This window comes from Dermochelys coriacea, chromosome 11 (genome assembly GCF_009764565.3).
Source record: "Dermochelys coriacea isolate rDerCor1 chromosome 11, rDerCor1.pri.v4, whole genome shotgun sequence".
NCBI classification, from domain to species: domain Eukaryota; kingdom Metazoa; phylum Chordata; order Testudines; family Dermochelyidae; genus Dermochelys; species Dermochelys coriacea.
This window is the reverse complement of record NC_050078.2, coordinates 75018954-75036620: the sequence shown is the minus strand read 5'-3', so window position 1 is coordinate 75036620 and position 17667 is coordinate 75018954. Positions and strand designations below refer to the sequence as shown.

Sequence of the window (17667 nt, the reverse complement as noted above, 5' to 3'; positions counted from 1 at the left end):
GGCTCCTTGTCCTAGTCTCTTTGACAAGCACATCCCAGTTCTCTCACACACCACAAGCTCCTTGTCAGATCTGTTTCCCTTCCCCTGCACACTGGTTTCTAGTCCTAGTCTCTTTGCCTATTCAGTCAGAGTCTCCTCACAGCTCCTCATCTGAGCTCAATGTTTTCCTGTCCCAATTGGCTCCTAGTCTATCCTTTGCTCTTGTGTGTCTCACCAGCTGTTCCCAGATTTCTCACCCAATTAGTCTCTGACTCCTTATCCAGCAAGTCTTTCTCTTCCACACGCCTCCAGTCCCAATCTCACCAGACTTCTTGCCCCAATCTATTATTTTCCCTTCCCCCTGGCCCAGCTTTTGTCCCCTCTGCATTTCAATCAGAGCACTTCCTGCTCCTCTATACTTGGGCACCCCAAGTATCACAGCAGAGACAGGTTCACTGCTCTCAGTTCCAGTGCTCAGCACCACCCTGATTCTGAGCAGTCATTACAGGGAGAGCATGGCTTTGCCCCATATCCCTGGAATGGAGCTTGCACAGTCACTCTGTGGGGCAGGCACAAGCACTGCTTCACCATACACAGGAGCTATGAGGAGATGGTGCATGCTCAGCTGCTCTGTGGGGATGGCATATGTTCAATCAGTGCTAGGAGCTGTGAGGGGATGGCATGTCTTCAGCTGGGATGGCACTTGCATAGTCTGGTCATCACTAGGAGCTGTGAGAACTCACTCCATGAGGACTGAATCTTTGGAGATTTGCGTAACTAAACTCTAAGAAGTCTCCACTGAGCCTGTGCAAATGGCAATTTTTGAAAGTTTAACTTGGCCAATTTGGGAGGATTTTCATGGGGATGGCAAAAGGCACATCCGTGACAAAGAGGCCACCTTGCATTCAAATGTCAAGTCCCTGCTCCAAGAGATGGGGGGGACTAGAAATTTTAAAAGAAAACATTGCCAGAATTTGTTAACATCGGTAATGCATGATTTTTTCCCCCAGCCTTGTTCTCAGAAAAGTTTGAACTATTTTGGCGGAAAAATTTCCTCAAAATTCAGCCTGAGGCAGACATCTGACATGGAAAATTTAAAAGCAAATGGTAAACGTTTGGCAAAACCATAAGCAACTGAAAACAGAGTGCCATGAGCCCTGCCTATAATTAAAAGACAATAATCCATTACGTGATTTTTAGTTATGCTGCTATGCTACATAGAAGGGCCCTAACATATCTGAGTGTTCTGAGAATACATTTTTCCATGTCAGCATTTGGATGTTATCCAATGTGATAAAACTGCCATACACAGTATGTTAAAGCATTTTAACTCATTACTTTAACAAGTAAAACAAATGGAAATTGTCCTCGTTCAGCTATGTTTTTTTTCCTTTTTTCATGGACATGACACATCCCAATTTTATCTAGGTCTGACTTCAGGCTACTGAAAGAGGCATCAGTCTGCACAATATCACACACACACTTCAAACTCCTGGGAGGTCTAAATGAAAGCCTCAATGAGTTCAGTAGGTACGTCACAGTGAAGTCTTTGGACACTTACAAGTGTTGGCAAGGGAAGTCTTTAAAAACTAAACAAACAAGCCACTGAAGTGCAATTTACTTACTAACAAAGAAACTGAATCTACTGCCTGCTTCCAGCAATCCTGATTTTGAACTTCACTACACAAAGCATGTTTAGAGTGAGGTAAGGGAAAGCTCCATAGCAACAGCAGCTCCACACCACATCAGTATGCTAGCCTGAATGAAGTCCAGGGCTGGCACATGCATAGCGTAGTGGCAAATATCCAGAAGTACAAGATTGACGTCAGTAGCTTGTGTAATCATCCCAACTTAGCTTTATTTTATAAACAAAGTGTTTGGGGGTTAAATTGCGACTCTCTCTTTTACTGGAAAGATTTTATCTGGGCCACCACTCAATGAGGCTAATCCAGCTTCTAGTAGTTATATTTTCTCATATAACTGGAACAGTGAAAATATTTGGAGAAATGTCCACCCGAAATCTAACCACAGCACTCTGAAAATCAAACTGGCAGTCTGAGTTTTCTTTCAGAATCTGTCAGTGTGTGGGGATTTTTTAAGAAACCACAACTGGGGCTCCTTGAGAATTTTTTTTTTTAAATCCTAGTACAACTATGATGGTCAGAACAGAACTAAAAATAATTATAAACATTTATGATCTACCCCCACTCAGTGCAGCTTTCTTTTTATTGTAATGACTAGCAGCTGACTTTACCTTCCAAAGAAGTGGGACAGATTAGCAGATGGGGTAAATTGCCATAGCTCCAGTTACACCAGCTGAGATCTTCCCCTATGTTTTTTAAAGGACAAGTTTTAAATTCAGATTCTATCCTCACGTATGTAAACCATTTTGTCTTTGAAGAAACATACCTGCACAACAAGTTGAAATAACCTCTTCTTTGCTACAGATAATCTATCTGTATACCATAATCTATTTGACCTGCAAAGTGAATGCAATATTTGTGTACTGATGAACAGCTTTGTGCAACATACGTATACTTTTTTGCTGTTCTCCAGGTGCTTCATAGAAAGTGAGATAATACTTAAACACAGATAGCACTTTCCATCTTCAAAACACTTTATAAATATTAACTAATTAATACTCACAAAATCCCTTTGGGCTAGGAGAAGTCCCCATTTTCAGATGGGGAAATGGAGGCAGAGAAGATAAATAATGTGCCCAACGCCATAGATGGGGGGGTCGGCATTGGAGCTGGAAATGGAAGTCAGGAGTTTCTGGCTTCCACTCAAGTGCTCAGTCCTATTACTCTCTCTCAGAAGATTAACCTGATGAGCAAACTTTAAATAAATCTGAACAGCCTCTTGAGTAGAAACACTCTTTCCCCAATTCATTTTTAGTTTATCATCAATGGAGTCTTTTACTTTACTTTTATTCTAGTACACCGCTTTATACTACATTCTTTCTCCTCCTCCTTCAAGCAAAATATAAGTACAATATATCCATTTTCCCTTATATTCCTTGACAGCATTTGTATGCTCTCCGCTCTAGAGCTGGATATGATGCTGATGTGGATGAATGGCAGCATAAAGAGTTTTGAAATATGATTGGAAAACCAGTAGCTTAAATTGTACTTCCTTTCCCATCATCTACATCAGAGGTATCATTTCTTACCTAGATGATAATATGAATAAACCACTGTATGTAGCCTAATATATCTCACAAAATTATGAAAAAGATCTAAGGATGAAGAGCAATTGATTATATTGAATAACTATACATATTATAGTGAGAGAAACCATTATTAAGAACGTTAGCTAAAGGCTACGTTAAAATTGCATGAGCAAGAAAGCATTTACAATCAGTGTGCCTACCTTGTTAATGTGAAGTTGCTGTTGCTGGAATTGCTGTTTGTGTTTCTCCAGGAACTGTTGATGCTGTTGCTGGATCACTAACTGCTGGAGGGCCTGGGCATTCTGGGGAAGGGGAGCGGACTGCGTGCGCCCCAAGGGGCGGTGTTGCCGGAGTTTGTGTATTGAGGGGGAGACCCGATCTGCACCAACCAGAGACTGTGCATGGAGGGGCAGTGGCCCCAAGCCTGAAAAATACCAGTCTGAAGATAATATGGAGGAAAAAACAGCAGAGAAGAAGGGAAGAAAGGAAGGGAGAAAATGGCTATTGAGTAACTCTGATGGTGACAATAATATACATATTGTTAAAACCAACCACCTTGTCATTTGCAGCTGAAGTATCATCCCTTAAAAAGTAAACAAGAACAGAAAGTAATCAGTTACCATTAGAAAAAAGAATGCTTGAAATACTCCTGTGAGATCTATCTATCTATCTATATATCTATCTTAGTGCTTCCAGGGAATTTATATCAGCTCTGGGAATTAACAGTGAGATATGAAGCCTTTCATCTCTAGACTGCTGTTTAAGTTAAGACCAAGTAGTTAAAATGTGACAGCTGAACGATGTGAAATGACAGGGTTTTAAGCCTAGTTCCACGTGAAAAAGCGTCATCACAATACATCACAAAGGGTATCTGCTCACGCTGTTGGGCAGTCTCAGTAGAAACACTAGGGATAGAAGAGACATGGAGATGGAACTACCTTCTCACCCCAGATCAGGGTTACGCACACTGTGGAAGCTTGCATTGCCGCTGCTGAGCTGTACCTACTCTATACAATAAACTGGAGATGACAACTTCCGGTATGGTAAACCCAGCACTTTCAATGAGCATTAAATACAGTGGTTGCACTGTCAATTTAGCCAATTCTGCCTCTGATAAATAATTATGGTCACCTCAGTATGATGTATACTTGGAACATGGAATGCAGTGAATATTGAGTTAACATTATATAGTTAACTAAGGCAAAAATTTTAAGATTGACCACTGTATATTTTAGGAGGTGGGGAAGATGTTCAAAATATGTTTATAGTTTTTAGTTTAAACTACTATTTAGCAGTAATAGTGCTGATGAAATTAATGACAGGATTTCCTGGTAAATATTATTTAAGGTTATATAAAAATCTTAGAATTCATTAGCATTTTGGACAGTTTATCCTAGTCTGCATTACTTATGGATTTACAGTTGCTAAATCTTTCCCCTGCAGCATTTCAAGAATATCAGAACTATACAAACCTAGTACCGTTACTGCAGTTAGGAAAAAAAAAAAAAGAATTACTATGGGGCAGACTGTCATGGCTAAACATGAAAGGGATTTCCATTGTAATCCCATGTATTCATACACACCTTCATGAAATAGTCACCTTTTTGTATGGAAATGTTCACACTTGGTTTTGTCCAACAGGGAATGTTTTTGGAAGATATTAGCAAAATTCTTTTAGTTATTTTCTTATGAGAAGGGGAAAATATACACACATATATACTGTAAAATATCTAAGGACACTTGTTAAAAAAATACATCAAAAACTGTCTAAGTATAAATGAACAGTTGCCTTTGTTTTGTTTTATTTTAAGTGCTGCTGCTTTTGATGCAACACCATTTGAAAACTGAATATTGAGCATCGGCAGTAGAAAAATGTAGACAGCTCCTTGGGGGACAAAGAATGCCCTTAATACAGTGCACCATCACAGTGCCTGGACACCATCAGCCCATCCTTCACACTTCCCTGTGCTTACAGCTTGCTCTAGCCTCTTCTCCCTCACAAATCTTTCACTCCCAGACTCAGCAGAGGGCCTCACTAGAGAACACTCTATTGCTAACTCCCTTTGTCTTTTAAATCAGTGGTTTCAATGTGTGGTCCCCCCTCAAAGATTTTCAGGAGGATCCAAATGTCCATTTGAAATTTTTTAGGGGTCCGCAAATGGAAAAAGGTTGAAAACCAATGTTTTAAGTCAAGTCATGCTGATGAGAGCTGCAGCAGTATGGCACGGGGACAGAAGTGCTCAAGTTGGGTAAGTCGCAGGCTATGTAGGACTTTATAAGGCAAACGCTACACTGTAAATCCCACCCAAAATCTGTCCTGTGACCAACTCAGAGCAGGCTGCTGCCTTTGGCACCAACTGATGCTTCTTGGGTCCACTTGCCTGTGCAGAGAGGAGAATGTGATTCCCTGCCTAACGACCCAGAAGGATTCTGCTCCTTCTGCTACCTGGAAGAGACTGCAGACATAGCAGACCTGGCAGCCAGTCTGAAAGGGGCTTTGGAAGCTTTTGCAAACTCAGTTTTGGCTTGCTGGGTATTGCGGACTCCTGGACAATGGAATGCTGTGACCTTTGTGACCTCTTTGTTGCACGGGAGGGGAGAGAAAGGGTGTGGTTGGGATTAAGGGGGAGATCTAGCAGCTTCGAAGAAAACCCTGTACACCAGATTGGAGGTTTTCCTCCAGTTCCAAAGGGGAACAATTTCTTTTGCTATGCTCTGGTAGAGCACAGGACAGACTTTTCTTCTCCTCGTCAGGCCACCAGCAAGGAAGAGCCATAGCAGCACTTCAGAAAAATTGATCAAAACTAAAATCCAGCAAAAATTGGAGCCAATTTGATTAAAAATGCCTTGAGTCCAAACTGCAGCAAAGTTAAGGAACTCTGGAGGGAAAAATGAGAGGGTTCCCTGTCCTCCTGCTCTGTAGCAGATGGTGTCCTATCTCCTGCAAAATTCTGGAAACTGAACAGATTGGACAGCTGGTCAGTGGAAAGGGCTCAGCCTGCCCCCAGAGTAGCAAGATCTGTTGAAGGCCCATTGTTACAATCTACACACCTGAGAAAAAGAATTGCCAAGTACTTAGAACCAACACCTCCTGCTGAGCTGCTCAAGGCAGAGAAGGGGCTGGGGAAAGGATATGTGGATAAGGAGAAAATGCCATTAATGCCAAAACAGGAAATCACTTGTTTGTTCTAGATGGGTAGAATATCAAGGATGTACCAATATAACAACAGTACATACTAATTTAGAATTCTGTGTTCCGATGTTGAAAAGCACAGAAAAGTACATTAAGCTTCATAAAACGTGTGTACACTACTAAATCTCATGAAATTGATTCCCTCTGAAGCACTATGGAAAATCACTATCTCTGCCTCAGGTTCCCCACACATAAAGGTTTATTATCCTGACACATTAGGAGTTATGGGGATTAGAATGTAGAACACTGCCTATAAGGGACCAAATCCTGAGACTTCGATGTGAGGTTTTGATAACCAGCACCCTTAAGGATTTTGCTTTTCAAATTTAAGCATCATTCAAGATATAAAAACCAAAGTTTCTCAGCAATTTAAGTACCACTGAATGCTTTCTTGCATCTTCTACCTTAGCCCAATATTAGAAAGCATAGACCAGAAACATGCTTCAGAGGTGGCCACTGCTTTCTATTTACTCTTCTTAGAGCAAATATGCATCTCCAGTCAACCACTCACATAAGAACATAAGAATGGACATACTGGGTCAGACCAAAGGTCCATCCAGCCCAGTATCCTGTTTGACAATAGTGGCCAATGCCAGGTGCCCCAGAGGGAGTGAATCTAACAGGTAATGATCAAGTGATCTCTCTCCTGCCATCCATCTCCACCCTCCGACAAACAGAGGCTAGGGACACCATTCCTAACCCTTCCTGACTAATAGCCATTAATGGACTTAACCTCCATGAATTTATGCAGTTCTCTCTTAAGCCCTGTTATAGTTCTAGCCTTTACAACCTCCTCAGGCAAGGAGTTCCACAGGTTGACTGTGTGCTGAGTGGAGAAGAACTTCCTTTTATTTGTTTTAAACCTGCTGCCCATTAATTTCATTTGGTAGCCCCAAGTTCTTATATTATGGGAACAAGTAAATAACGTTTCCTTATTCACTTTCTCCACAGTACTCATGATTTTATATACCTCTATCATATCCCCCCCTTAGTATCCTCTTTTCCAAGCTGAAAAGTCCTAGCCTCTTTAATCTCTCCTCATTTGGGACCTGTTCCAAACCCCTAATCATTTTAGTTGCCATTTTCTGAACCTTTTCTAACGCCGGTATCTCTTTTTTGAGATGAGGGGACCACATCTGTATGCAGTATTCAAGATGTGGGCGTACCATGGATTTATATAAGGGCAATAAGATATTCTCCATCTTATTCTCTATCCCTTTTTTAATGATTCCTAACATCCTGTTTGCTTTTTTGACTGCCATTGCACACTGAGTGGACGTCTTCAGAGAACTATCCACGATGACTCCAAGATCTTTCTCCTGATTAGTTGTAGCTAAATTAGGCCCCATTATATTGTATGTATAGTTGGGGTTATTTTTTCCAATGTGCATCACTTTACATTTATCCACATTACATTTTATTTGCCATTTTGTTGCCCAATCACTTAGTTTTGTGAGATCTTTTTGAAGTTCTTCACAGTCTGCTTTGGTCTTAACTATCTTGAGCAGTTTAGTATCATCTGCAAACTTTGCCACCTCACTGTTTACCCCTTTCTCCAGATCATTTATGAATAAGTTGAATAGGATTGGTCCTAGCACTCACCCTTGGGGAACACCACTACTTACCCTTCTCCATTCTGAAAATTTACCATTTATTCCTATCCTTTGTTCCCTGTCTTTTAACCAGTTCTCAATCCATGAAAGGATCTTCCTTCTCATCCCATGACCACTTAATTTACGTAAGAGCCTTTGATGAGGGACCGATGAAGTGAGCTGTAGCTCACGTAAGCTTATGCTCTAATAAATTTGTTAGTCTCTAAGGTGCCACAAGTACTCCTTTTCTTTTTGGAAATCTAAGTACACTATGTCCACTGGATCCCCCTTGTCCACATGTTTGTTGACCCCCTCAAAGAACTCTAATAGATTAGTAAGACATGATCTCCCTTTACAGAAACCATGTTGATTTTTGTGTAACAATTTATGTTCTTCTGTGTGTCTGGCAATTTTATTCTTTACTATTGTTTCAACTAATTTGCCCGGTACGGACGTTAGACTTATCAGGATCACCTCCAGAGCCCTTTTTAAATATTGACGTTACATTAGTTATCTTCCAGTCACTGGGTACAGTAGCTGATTTAAAGGACAGGTTACAATCATAGTTAATAGTTCTGTAATTTCAAATTTGAGTTCTTTCAGAACTCTTGGGTGAATGCCATATGGTCCCAGTCACTTGTTACTGTTTAGTTTCTCAATTAATTCCAGAACCTCCTCTAGTGACATTTCAATCTGGATAAGTTTGAGAGTAAAACACAGGGCCAGATTCAAAGGGATTATTGACAGTTTTTGAAATCTTAATAATGAATATGAAACACCACTAATTTATTATCTTTTGAAATTTAACAGATTTAGTTACACTTGAAAGACTAATTATTATTAGACAGACTGTGCTTTTAATATTACATTTTAAAATGAAAACACATGCTTTTGATTTTGTAAAAAGGATAGCATCTATCCAGTAATTGTAAGTACTAAACACAGTAAATTGTAAAAAAAATTGTAATTTTTGCTAAGAAAATACCTTCTCACTTTTACTTTGATCAAACTGGGTAGGGTTCTACTATTAAAATACTAACAGATTTATATTTATAAACTAGTTTATCTTAATCCTGCCAAAATGATAAACAATGTTAGCCTCCTCCTATCTCTTAAAGATGTGTAATTTGGTCAATCACAGACCTTTTCCAATGTTGTAGGTGCCCATGACATCAACAATACATGCTCCATGTCATAAACATATATGATTTCAGAGATAACTGGTATTCCTTTGTTCCTTTCATGAAGAAGACTGCAATAAATTGAAATGGATCGTACCACTCCCCCAGTTAGGAGCTGCATATCTTAGCCTTTGCACACGAGCTTTGGTATGCTCACCTGTGACTAAGGGAGTTTGTGCAGTTGGTTGTTCCAGTAAGACCATGTGTTGCAGAAGAGAGTTATGTGAAGTTCCCCCATCTCTTTCCAACGTTGTAGTGCTCAAGTAAGGAGTGAGGTGAGTGCCAGGAAATAAGGAAAGCCGCTGTTGTAGGGTTGGAATAGCAAGTCTCTCAGCATCCGGCTGTCCTGATCCCCCCTGCAAATATACAACCGGTAAAGTATTCAGCTTATGAATGAGTCAATGCAACTACAATCCCAAAGACAACATTAAATATCACTTACACTTGCAGGTCCAGTTGCAGGCAAGCCTAACGTTATGTTGGGCAAGGAAGGAGACGTGTACAGAGGAAGCTGTGTTACTGAGCCTTCACGATTCACTAGTCTGTGAGCCAGGCTGGTCTGGAAATTGAATTAAGAAAACTGGAACAATCAGACAATGTAAAGAGAATAGACAGGAGCCACTTTTATAGTCTGCCTGATTCGTGAATCACCTTAAGTATAAAGCACATCAGAAAAGGGAACGAGAAAGAAAAATAGAAGGCAGATAACTTCACTTCTGATACCAAAAGATTCCGAATGTAGGGGCTAATCTGTGCCCAGTACCCAGTCCAAGTAGATGGGATAGGCATGGGGTGGATTCACTTATGGATGTGTAATCTTCCCACAAAGGTAGCAGAGATGCTCTGATAGGGCTAATCCAACTAAATGGCTACAATAGCCTCTGACCCATTCATAGCCCCAACATGGGCAAAGAACTGGAAGATTCATGCAGCAATGGTTTCCTCCCACATCCTGGAACACCCTTCTCACCCCCACAAACTGCTCTACATGACCCTGGAGAGGGAGTGGGGATCATCTGTGCATCCCTGCCAGAATCCTGTTTCCTTTAACCCTTTGTGCAGGAAGCATCGGTTTGTCTATCAAGGGAGCCTCCATGACTCATTTGTCCCTTAAACTACATGGCTAAAAAAGATGTTTTTAAAAAAACAAATTTTACGTTACACAGGATGGATGTTCTCGTCAACCAGGCCAAGGATAGTATGAAATGCATCAGTCACCATCAAGTTGTTGTTTAAATACAAGATAAAGCTCCATTAAAGAGCCAGGATGTTCGTCTTAGGTGGGTATTTCTTGATTTTCAGAGAAGGAATGTGAAATTAACTGGGAGGATTACATTATAGCCAGCTAATGTCGCACCACGGAAGTGTAACAGTCATTTTTAATTTCACAAATGCGGACTAAAATATTTATTGCAAATATTAACTGTAGTTATTGATAAGTGTCTGAAGCCCTGATTAGAAAACAGTTATTTTGATGGCATTGAATTATGGAGTGGATATTGTTTTCAATCCTAGGAGTTTAAACAAATATATAAAAAAAGACATTTTCTATAACATTTCTCATGCAGTGACAGTTTTTAACTCTGATTCTTAGAAAAACAGGTATATGATGGGTACAGTAGTATTTCATCATTCTATAGAGCGACACACGTCAGAATAGCCACGAAGGGATTTTAATCTTTTGGAGTTTTAGAGGTTGTTGCCTCATATTATGCCTGATTCTGTAGCACCAAAGTCATTAGGAACTTGTAATTGACTTCAATGGGTGCCCGATTAGGCAATTTTGGATGATGAAAAGAAAGCTAGTTATCTTTGAACTCCATTGAAGAAACTTGCACTGAACTTTGCAAGATAAAGTAATGCTGTTGCAATCCACAAAGGGAAGAGCACATGCTTAACATTTACCATTGAAAAGCAAGTCTTCTATATACAAATATTCTCTAAAAGAAAAATCTGATGTACTGATGAGTGAAACTGGAATTGCTGAAAACGGTAACATTAAAGCTAATCCTGTGAGAGAGGATCATAGACAAGTGTAGCAATGATATCTTTACAAGATTGCATTTGCCATCTTTATAGCCAAAGACTCTGCATTTCCAAATAAATGGTTTAATTTGACATTAGTTAGTTATTCATTCCCTTAGTAGTAAAGTCATCTAGTTCTCACATATGCTCAAGCTAAGTTCAATTTGCCAAGTGAGGTTCTTTCCATTTCTAAAGTCTCCTCCTGTGTAATTGCAATCTTGTCAATCATAATTATTAAAAACATGTTGAAATCAGATCTATCACAAAGGTCTTGTCATCGCTAATTTCTCCGTAGTTGTTAAATATTTCCACTTGCACACACAGGAACACCAAGGCAAAATTGTAAAAAACTTGTTTGTGTTTCCACTCACTTATTTGCCGGGGTGATTTTGAACACTTCTTAGAAATTTTGCTTAAAGCGTAAACATAATGTTATTGTACCACATGCTGAAAATTAGGCATGTACTGTGGGTGAGGTACTGAAATCTTTTCCTGACTTTTACGGGGTACTGATCTTACAAAAGTAACAAAATTGCATCAATTTACACTTTAAACAGTCAAATCCCCATTTAGTTGTGCCTCAAATAGTCTCGGGGGGTTTATTTGTATTAAGCACAACTGAATGAAAAACACAACAGCTTGAAACTAATTGCACACACAAAATTTCAGTTCCATTATCATCATCTTAAATATACTGAATCTGTCTATGAATTGTACATAAGTGCTGTGGAAATACAGAGAAGAACACAAACCCAGCATCTACAGTTTTTGTCTACTCAGGCAGAACTTTTTAAAGCTTTATGTGAAATAAAATGTCAGTGAATGTCAAATAGCCTTGCATAGGTGGAAAAAACATTGTTAAATTTAACACAATATTTAAAAAATAAATGCTATTTATCCACTGTGAACAGAATGGAGCTGTATGCTTTCTACACTTGAGGCAAGTATTTTAATTTAAATAATATAAAAATGATCAGTTTTCCCATTTGGTATGGGTCAAGAGATGAATCGCTGATCAACTGATGTGCAAATATACACATTTCTCATTTAAAACCAAACACTCAGGTAAATGTGAAACTATCACAATTAGAAGACTAATTGCTCAGAAATTATTGACTATTTACAATATACGAAGTGGAAATGGGTCTGTTTTATAGGAGACAGTCTGTTATTTGGGGTAATACAGAAATTGGAGTCCGGTGTGTGCATTACATTGGCCTTTTACAAGATACATGGAAGCAAGCAGTAATCGGGTAATGTTATTTCCTGATGTATACAACAAGCTTCATTTGAAAGGAAATATCTGTATTTAAAATGCTATCTTAATTAACTGCATTTGGATAGCCCCTGACAAATGCATGCAGAAAAGTTTGGAGGAATGGCTCAGTTACCATCATGAAATATCCAATGCTTACAGAAAAGAATTGCTAACGAAGGGCATGACCAGTTTTTGACAAGTGTGAATGTTGAGGATAGGGAAGATTTAATTAACAGAATAAACTTTAAGATCTGTTGACAGTAAGAGAGTTAGTGCAATAGGTTATCAAAAATTATGTGTCATCCATTAGTGGGTTGTGAGGTTTCCTGTGGACTGTGGCCTCAGAGATCTAGTGGACTAATTGTTCATATCACACCTACTTCTAAAATCACTACAGCACCATAGCTTACAGACTATATTCTTGCTCTCATCCATAAAATCATAAAACAGGTGAGAAAATTCTGGGTGCAATTTTCAGAGAAACAGCAGAAGAACATTTTTTTACTTTTCACATAGTTTGCTTTGGGAGGCTACATTAAAGTGTTTCAGTTTAAATTAATTCATAGATCACAGCGGAATTCTTCTCAAATGTACCAGGACTAAGGTGTAGAAAAAATGAATAGAAAAGTGTTATTTACCTTTTACACAATACAAAAACCAGGGATCATTTGATTAAATTCAATAGTCAGAAGGTTTAATACAAACAAGAGAAAGTACTTTTTCACACAACACAAAATTAACCTGTGGAACTCATTGCCATGGGATGTTGTGAAGGACAAAAGCATAATGGGGTTCAAAAAAGAACTAGATACATTCATAGAGGATAGGTCCATCAATGGCTATTAGCCAAAATGGTCAAGGATGCAACCCTATGCTCAGCGCGACCCTAAACTGACAGAAGGCAGGAGTGTAAGACAGGGTGGATCACTTCATAATTACCCTGTTCTTTATACTCCTCCTGAAGCTCTGGTACAAGCCACTGTCAGAGACAGGATACTGGGCAAGAAGGACCATGGTCTGACCCAGTATGGCAGCTCTTATGTTTTTATGAATGAGACACTGTAGTAAAACTGTGAAAGGGGTGGGGAAGGAGACAGGTATCTTTCACATGTCTGGAGAACTGTTTTGGCAATAGACAGACTTTACATGTCTGGCATCACTCATGCCTCAGTCTTAAAATTATGACTTCACTGCTTTACAAGAGGGAATAGGTAGTCACTGAAAGTGGACATCAAATGCTTGCAACAGCATGTGCATCTAAAAGATTTTTTGTGCAGACCTTACTAACGACTGGAATTATAGCCTTGGTGAAGTAATACATTCATTTGTAAAAAGCAAAGTTATTTGGAGAGATATGCCTCTGCATATCCACACTTGTGGGATGAACCCTCCCAGAATACTGATTTAGGGGAAGCTGTGCCCTTTGGAACACTGCAAGCTTTCCTGTGCAAGACTGAATATTTGTAGCTGAGGTTATGAGTCTCTCAGCAGTCCCCAACTGCCTACGCTCCTTCTGCTAAAGATGCGATAAGAGCAGGACGCTGAGGGGAAGGAGGACTGGCTGTAGTGACAAGTCTTCATTATTACTTTCACTCCTGGGAGCAGTGTAGAGTGAACAAGTGAAGAGTATGCCTCTACCAGCCAAAGGGCTACGAAGACACATGAGCCCAGAATCCAGCAGTGATTCAACCACTGATACTTGTGAGTGTGACTTTTGCTATCAGAAGTGAAACCTCAGAGATAAGGGCAGCTGGATTCTATTCTGGTTCACGTATCAACAGGATTGGTAGCTCAATTCCATTTAGGAGGACACCAAATCCTCCGGCAGCTATACTAGAGCAGTCTCACTGAACAAAGCCAGGAGCAACTGAAATGAGGGTTTTGTCACGGGAATGCATACAGTATGTAGCCTTAAGTAAAGCTGTTGTTACTGTGGATGCTATAATTACCCTTCCCCATACTGCCAGAGTTCTACTAAACACATGAAATAGAACTATTGTTCCTTTTATAAAGCCCAAACCAGAATCTCAGCCAATCTCTTTAGAACAGCCGTGGTATATTGTGTCAAGCCAAGTGACCAATGCTGTACTGCATGAGTAAGTGTGTTTTGAGGTCCATGATATATTTTGTTCGAAGGTTTTTAAAATTGTGTTATGCAGTATTAGAAACACTAATTGAGCCAAAGTCTGTACAAACCTAGAAAGCTCAAATAGCCTGGATTTATGCTTCAAAAAACACCTTTCCATTCTCCAAAATTACAAGTTGGAGGACAGTGTGATTAAACCAAAATTCTGCTTTGTCAGGAAAGTTTATAAATGTAAATGCATGAATAATATTCAAGGGAAACAGCAAATGTGAAGTCTGCAATGCAAAATACAACAGCAGGGTCTGGATAATTACACACCACCTTTCCAAACGTGAAGGTTACAAAATGACAGAGAGGGTCACATATTTTCAGATTCAATAACAGGAATGTAGAAATTGCCAGACTAGATCAGACCCAACTCTAGTCTAGCATCCTGTCCCTGACAGTGGCCAACACCAGATGTTTAAGAGGATGGTGAAAATACCCTGCAGTTTATGGGATTATTTATTAATAATAATCAGTTATGGAAAGATGCAATTTAAAAACAAAGGTTAACAAAAGCTAAGATTTAAACTGCATAAAGGTGGGAGGATGCTAAAATTTGGTGGCAAACGTTAACACACTACAGGAAGCCTTTGAGTACTGAGCGGGGGAGAAGGAACTTAATATACCTTAATATAAGGTAATATTATATTCCTCCTTCCCTGTAATTGAACAATGCTTATATTAATCACCTGTATAAAATGAAGTTATTCAACATTATAAAACATGAAAATAAATATCCAACATTTTAAAATACTCAAGAGAGTTGGCAACCTATATTTGAGAAAGGAACCCTCTTCAAGATTTCCCCCCAACATTCCTTTCCTTTTTTAAATCTATCAATCCATATTATGGCTACTGCCAGTTACCCCAAGCACAGATATTTATGAGCAAACACAGACTAAGCATGTTACTTTTCCAACACATTCAAATCTTCACTGGTTAGGAGAGTAGCCATCCAACTCAAGGTTCAGCTTTCCCTGCATATTTAATAGCTCCCACAAGTTCATTAGAAGCACAAATGTTAAACCCAAGGTAAAGAGCAGTTCTGTACCTCTGCTTGAATACTTGTGACTGATCCTGCAATTCCATTCTCAGCACTTATATTATTAGAGCTGTTGTTTGGAGAACTGGGACCAGATCCAGGAGCACTGTTGCATGCAGAGTCTAAAACACATTCAAAAACAACTATTAGAAACAGTATAAACTATCTCTGCAATGATATTTGGAGAGATCTATCAGGGAAAACAAAAACCCTGAAGATGTAATAAAACATTTCTATATTGAGAATATATCAACAAAGATGTACTTTCAAACTGTGTGTCCAAATACTTACATCTTTTCTCTGCAACCTTTTTTTGCATAGTGTGTCAAGAACTTTAAATATGATTAAGCACACAATAAACAATTTAGAAAACATGAACAAGCTAAGTCAGTCTATGTCAAACTGTTCTACTACAGTTTTATGAAGTGCTTCCTCCAATCCACTTTAGCATTTTATCTTAATCATGCTCTCAGTCTTGCATTATTAAGTAACTTTCTGAGCTTTGACATTTTCCTATGCACTCTTCTTGTATATTTGAATTTATTCATGTTTTAAATGGAAAGATACTTTCATTACTGACCCTTGACAGCTTTTTCACACCAGCACCAACATTCACTTTTACAAAAAGTGCCCCAATGAATGTAAGTAGTCATGCCCTTAGTGGTTATTTGTTAAGAGCTGACAGTGTGCTCAGCATTCTATGAGAAACAGTTATTTTCCTGAGGTGCTGTCATCTACAGAATTGTAGCTTCAGCAGCACACAGGACCTTAACACCAATCTGGAGCCCTGGTCCAATACTGAGTTAAAGGGAACAGTACTAATTAGATAATTAATACCACTTCCCACAGCACCTGGGTTTTCCTTAGAAGTCTCCCATCCAAGTACTAGTTTCTTTCCATTCCCAACAAGGAAGCACTAGGAAAGGCCTGGAATCAGAAGAGTGTGAGCAGGTCTCCAGAGTTCCAAGTGAGGAAATAATGAACACAGAGGGTGAAGTCTGACTTTCAAGTATACATTTTTTTGCCCCTGATTACTGGTAGATGCCTCCATGTTCTGCATTCATCTCAGGACAGAAAAATGGGAGGATAATTGAGACAATAAAAGGCAACCTCATAAGAGTTGTTTTGAGTGTCTCCAGACATCAGTCTCTTTACACTTATTGTCCTGCAGCACTAGCTGGACAACTCTTTATCTTCATGAAAACGTGCAAAGTTCCCAGATATTACACTGAAAGTCCTCCATGTAGACAGTGGTCAAAGTCTCTCATAGGTAAAAAAAAAAAAAAAACCTACACAGAGTTTGTCCCTCGGGAATCCTAGTGTGTTTTGGCGACTCACCAATTACTGATTGAGCTTTCCCTTCCCGCTGTCTCACTTGCAGCGCTTCTCCCAGGCCTACACATCTAGAGCTCTAACCCTCTAGAGATGGGTGTTCTCTTGTTCAGGGAAACTGCCTTTGAGGCCTTCCACACCCACTTTGTATTATTATTCCTTCCTAATTACCTACAGCTTGTTACTTCTGACAGGGATGGCAGGATAGGACAGATAAAAACTGTCCTAGAGACAGGGACTTATCTGTGAAAGCTCATGGCGATCGGGGGAAGTCCTTGATGACTGGAAAAAGGCTAATGTAGTGCCCATCTTTAAAAAAGGGAAGGAGGAGGATCCTCGGAACTACAGGCCAGTCAGCCTCACTTCAGTCCCTGGAAAAATCATGGAGCAGGTCCTCAAGGAATAAATTCGGAAGCACTTAGAGGAGAGGAAAGTGATCAGGAACAGTCAGCATGGATTCACCAAGGGCAAGTCATGCCTGATTAATCTAATTGCCTTCTATGACGAGGTAACTAGCTCTTGGATGAGGGGAAAGCAGTGGACGTGTTATTTCTTGACTTTAGCAAAGTTTCTGATACGGTCTTCCACAGTATTCTTGTCAGCAAGTTAAAGAAGTATGGGCTGGATAAATGGACCATAAGGCAGATAGAAAGATGGCTAGATTGTTGGGCTCAATGGGTAGTGATCAATGGTTCCATGTCTAGTTGGTAGTCGGTATCAAGCAGAGTGCCCCAAGGGTCAGTCCTGGGGCCGGTTTTGTTC

The 17667-nt window shown here is 39.6% G+C and overlaps 1 protein-coding gene across 1 annotated transcript in view; it reads right to left on the bottom strand.

The window, feature by feature from the left end:
- The window catches only part of HDAC4 (histone deacetylase 4), a 311748-nt gene that overhangs the window by 88818 nt on the left and 205263 nt on the right, over nt 1–17667 (bottom strand). The window contains 4 exon segments of the mRNA XM_038421049.2: nt 3352–3590; nt 9275–9473; nt 9560–9676; nt 15583–15695. Coding sequence (XP_038276977.2) covers nt 3352–3590; nt 9275–9473; nt 9560–9676; nt 15583–15695 — 668 coding nt within the window.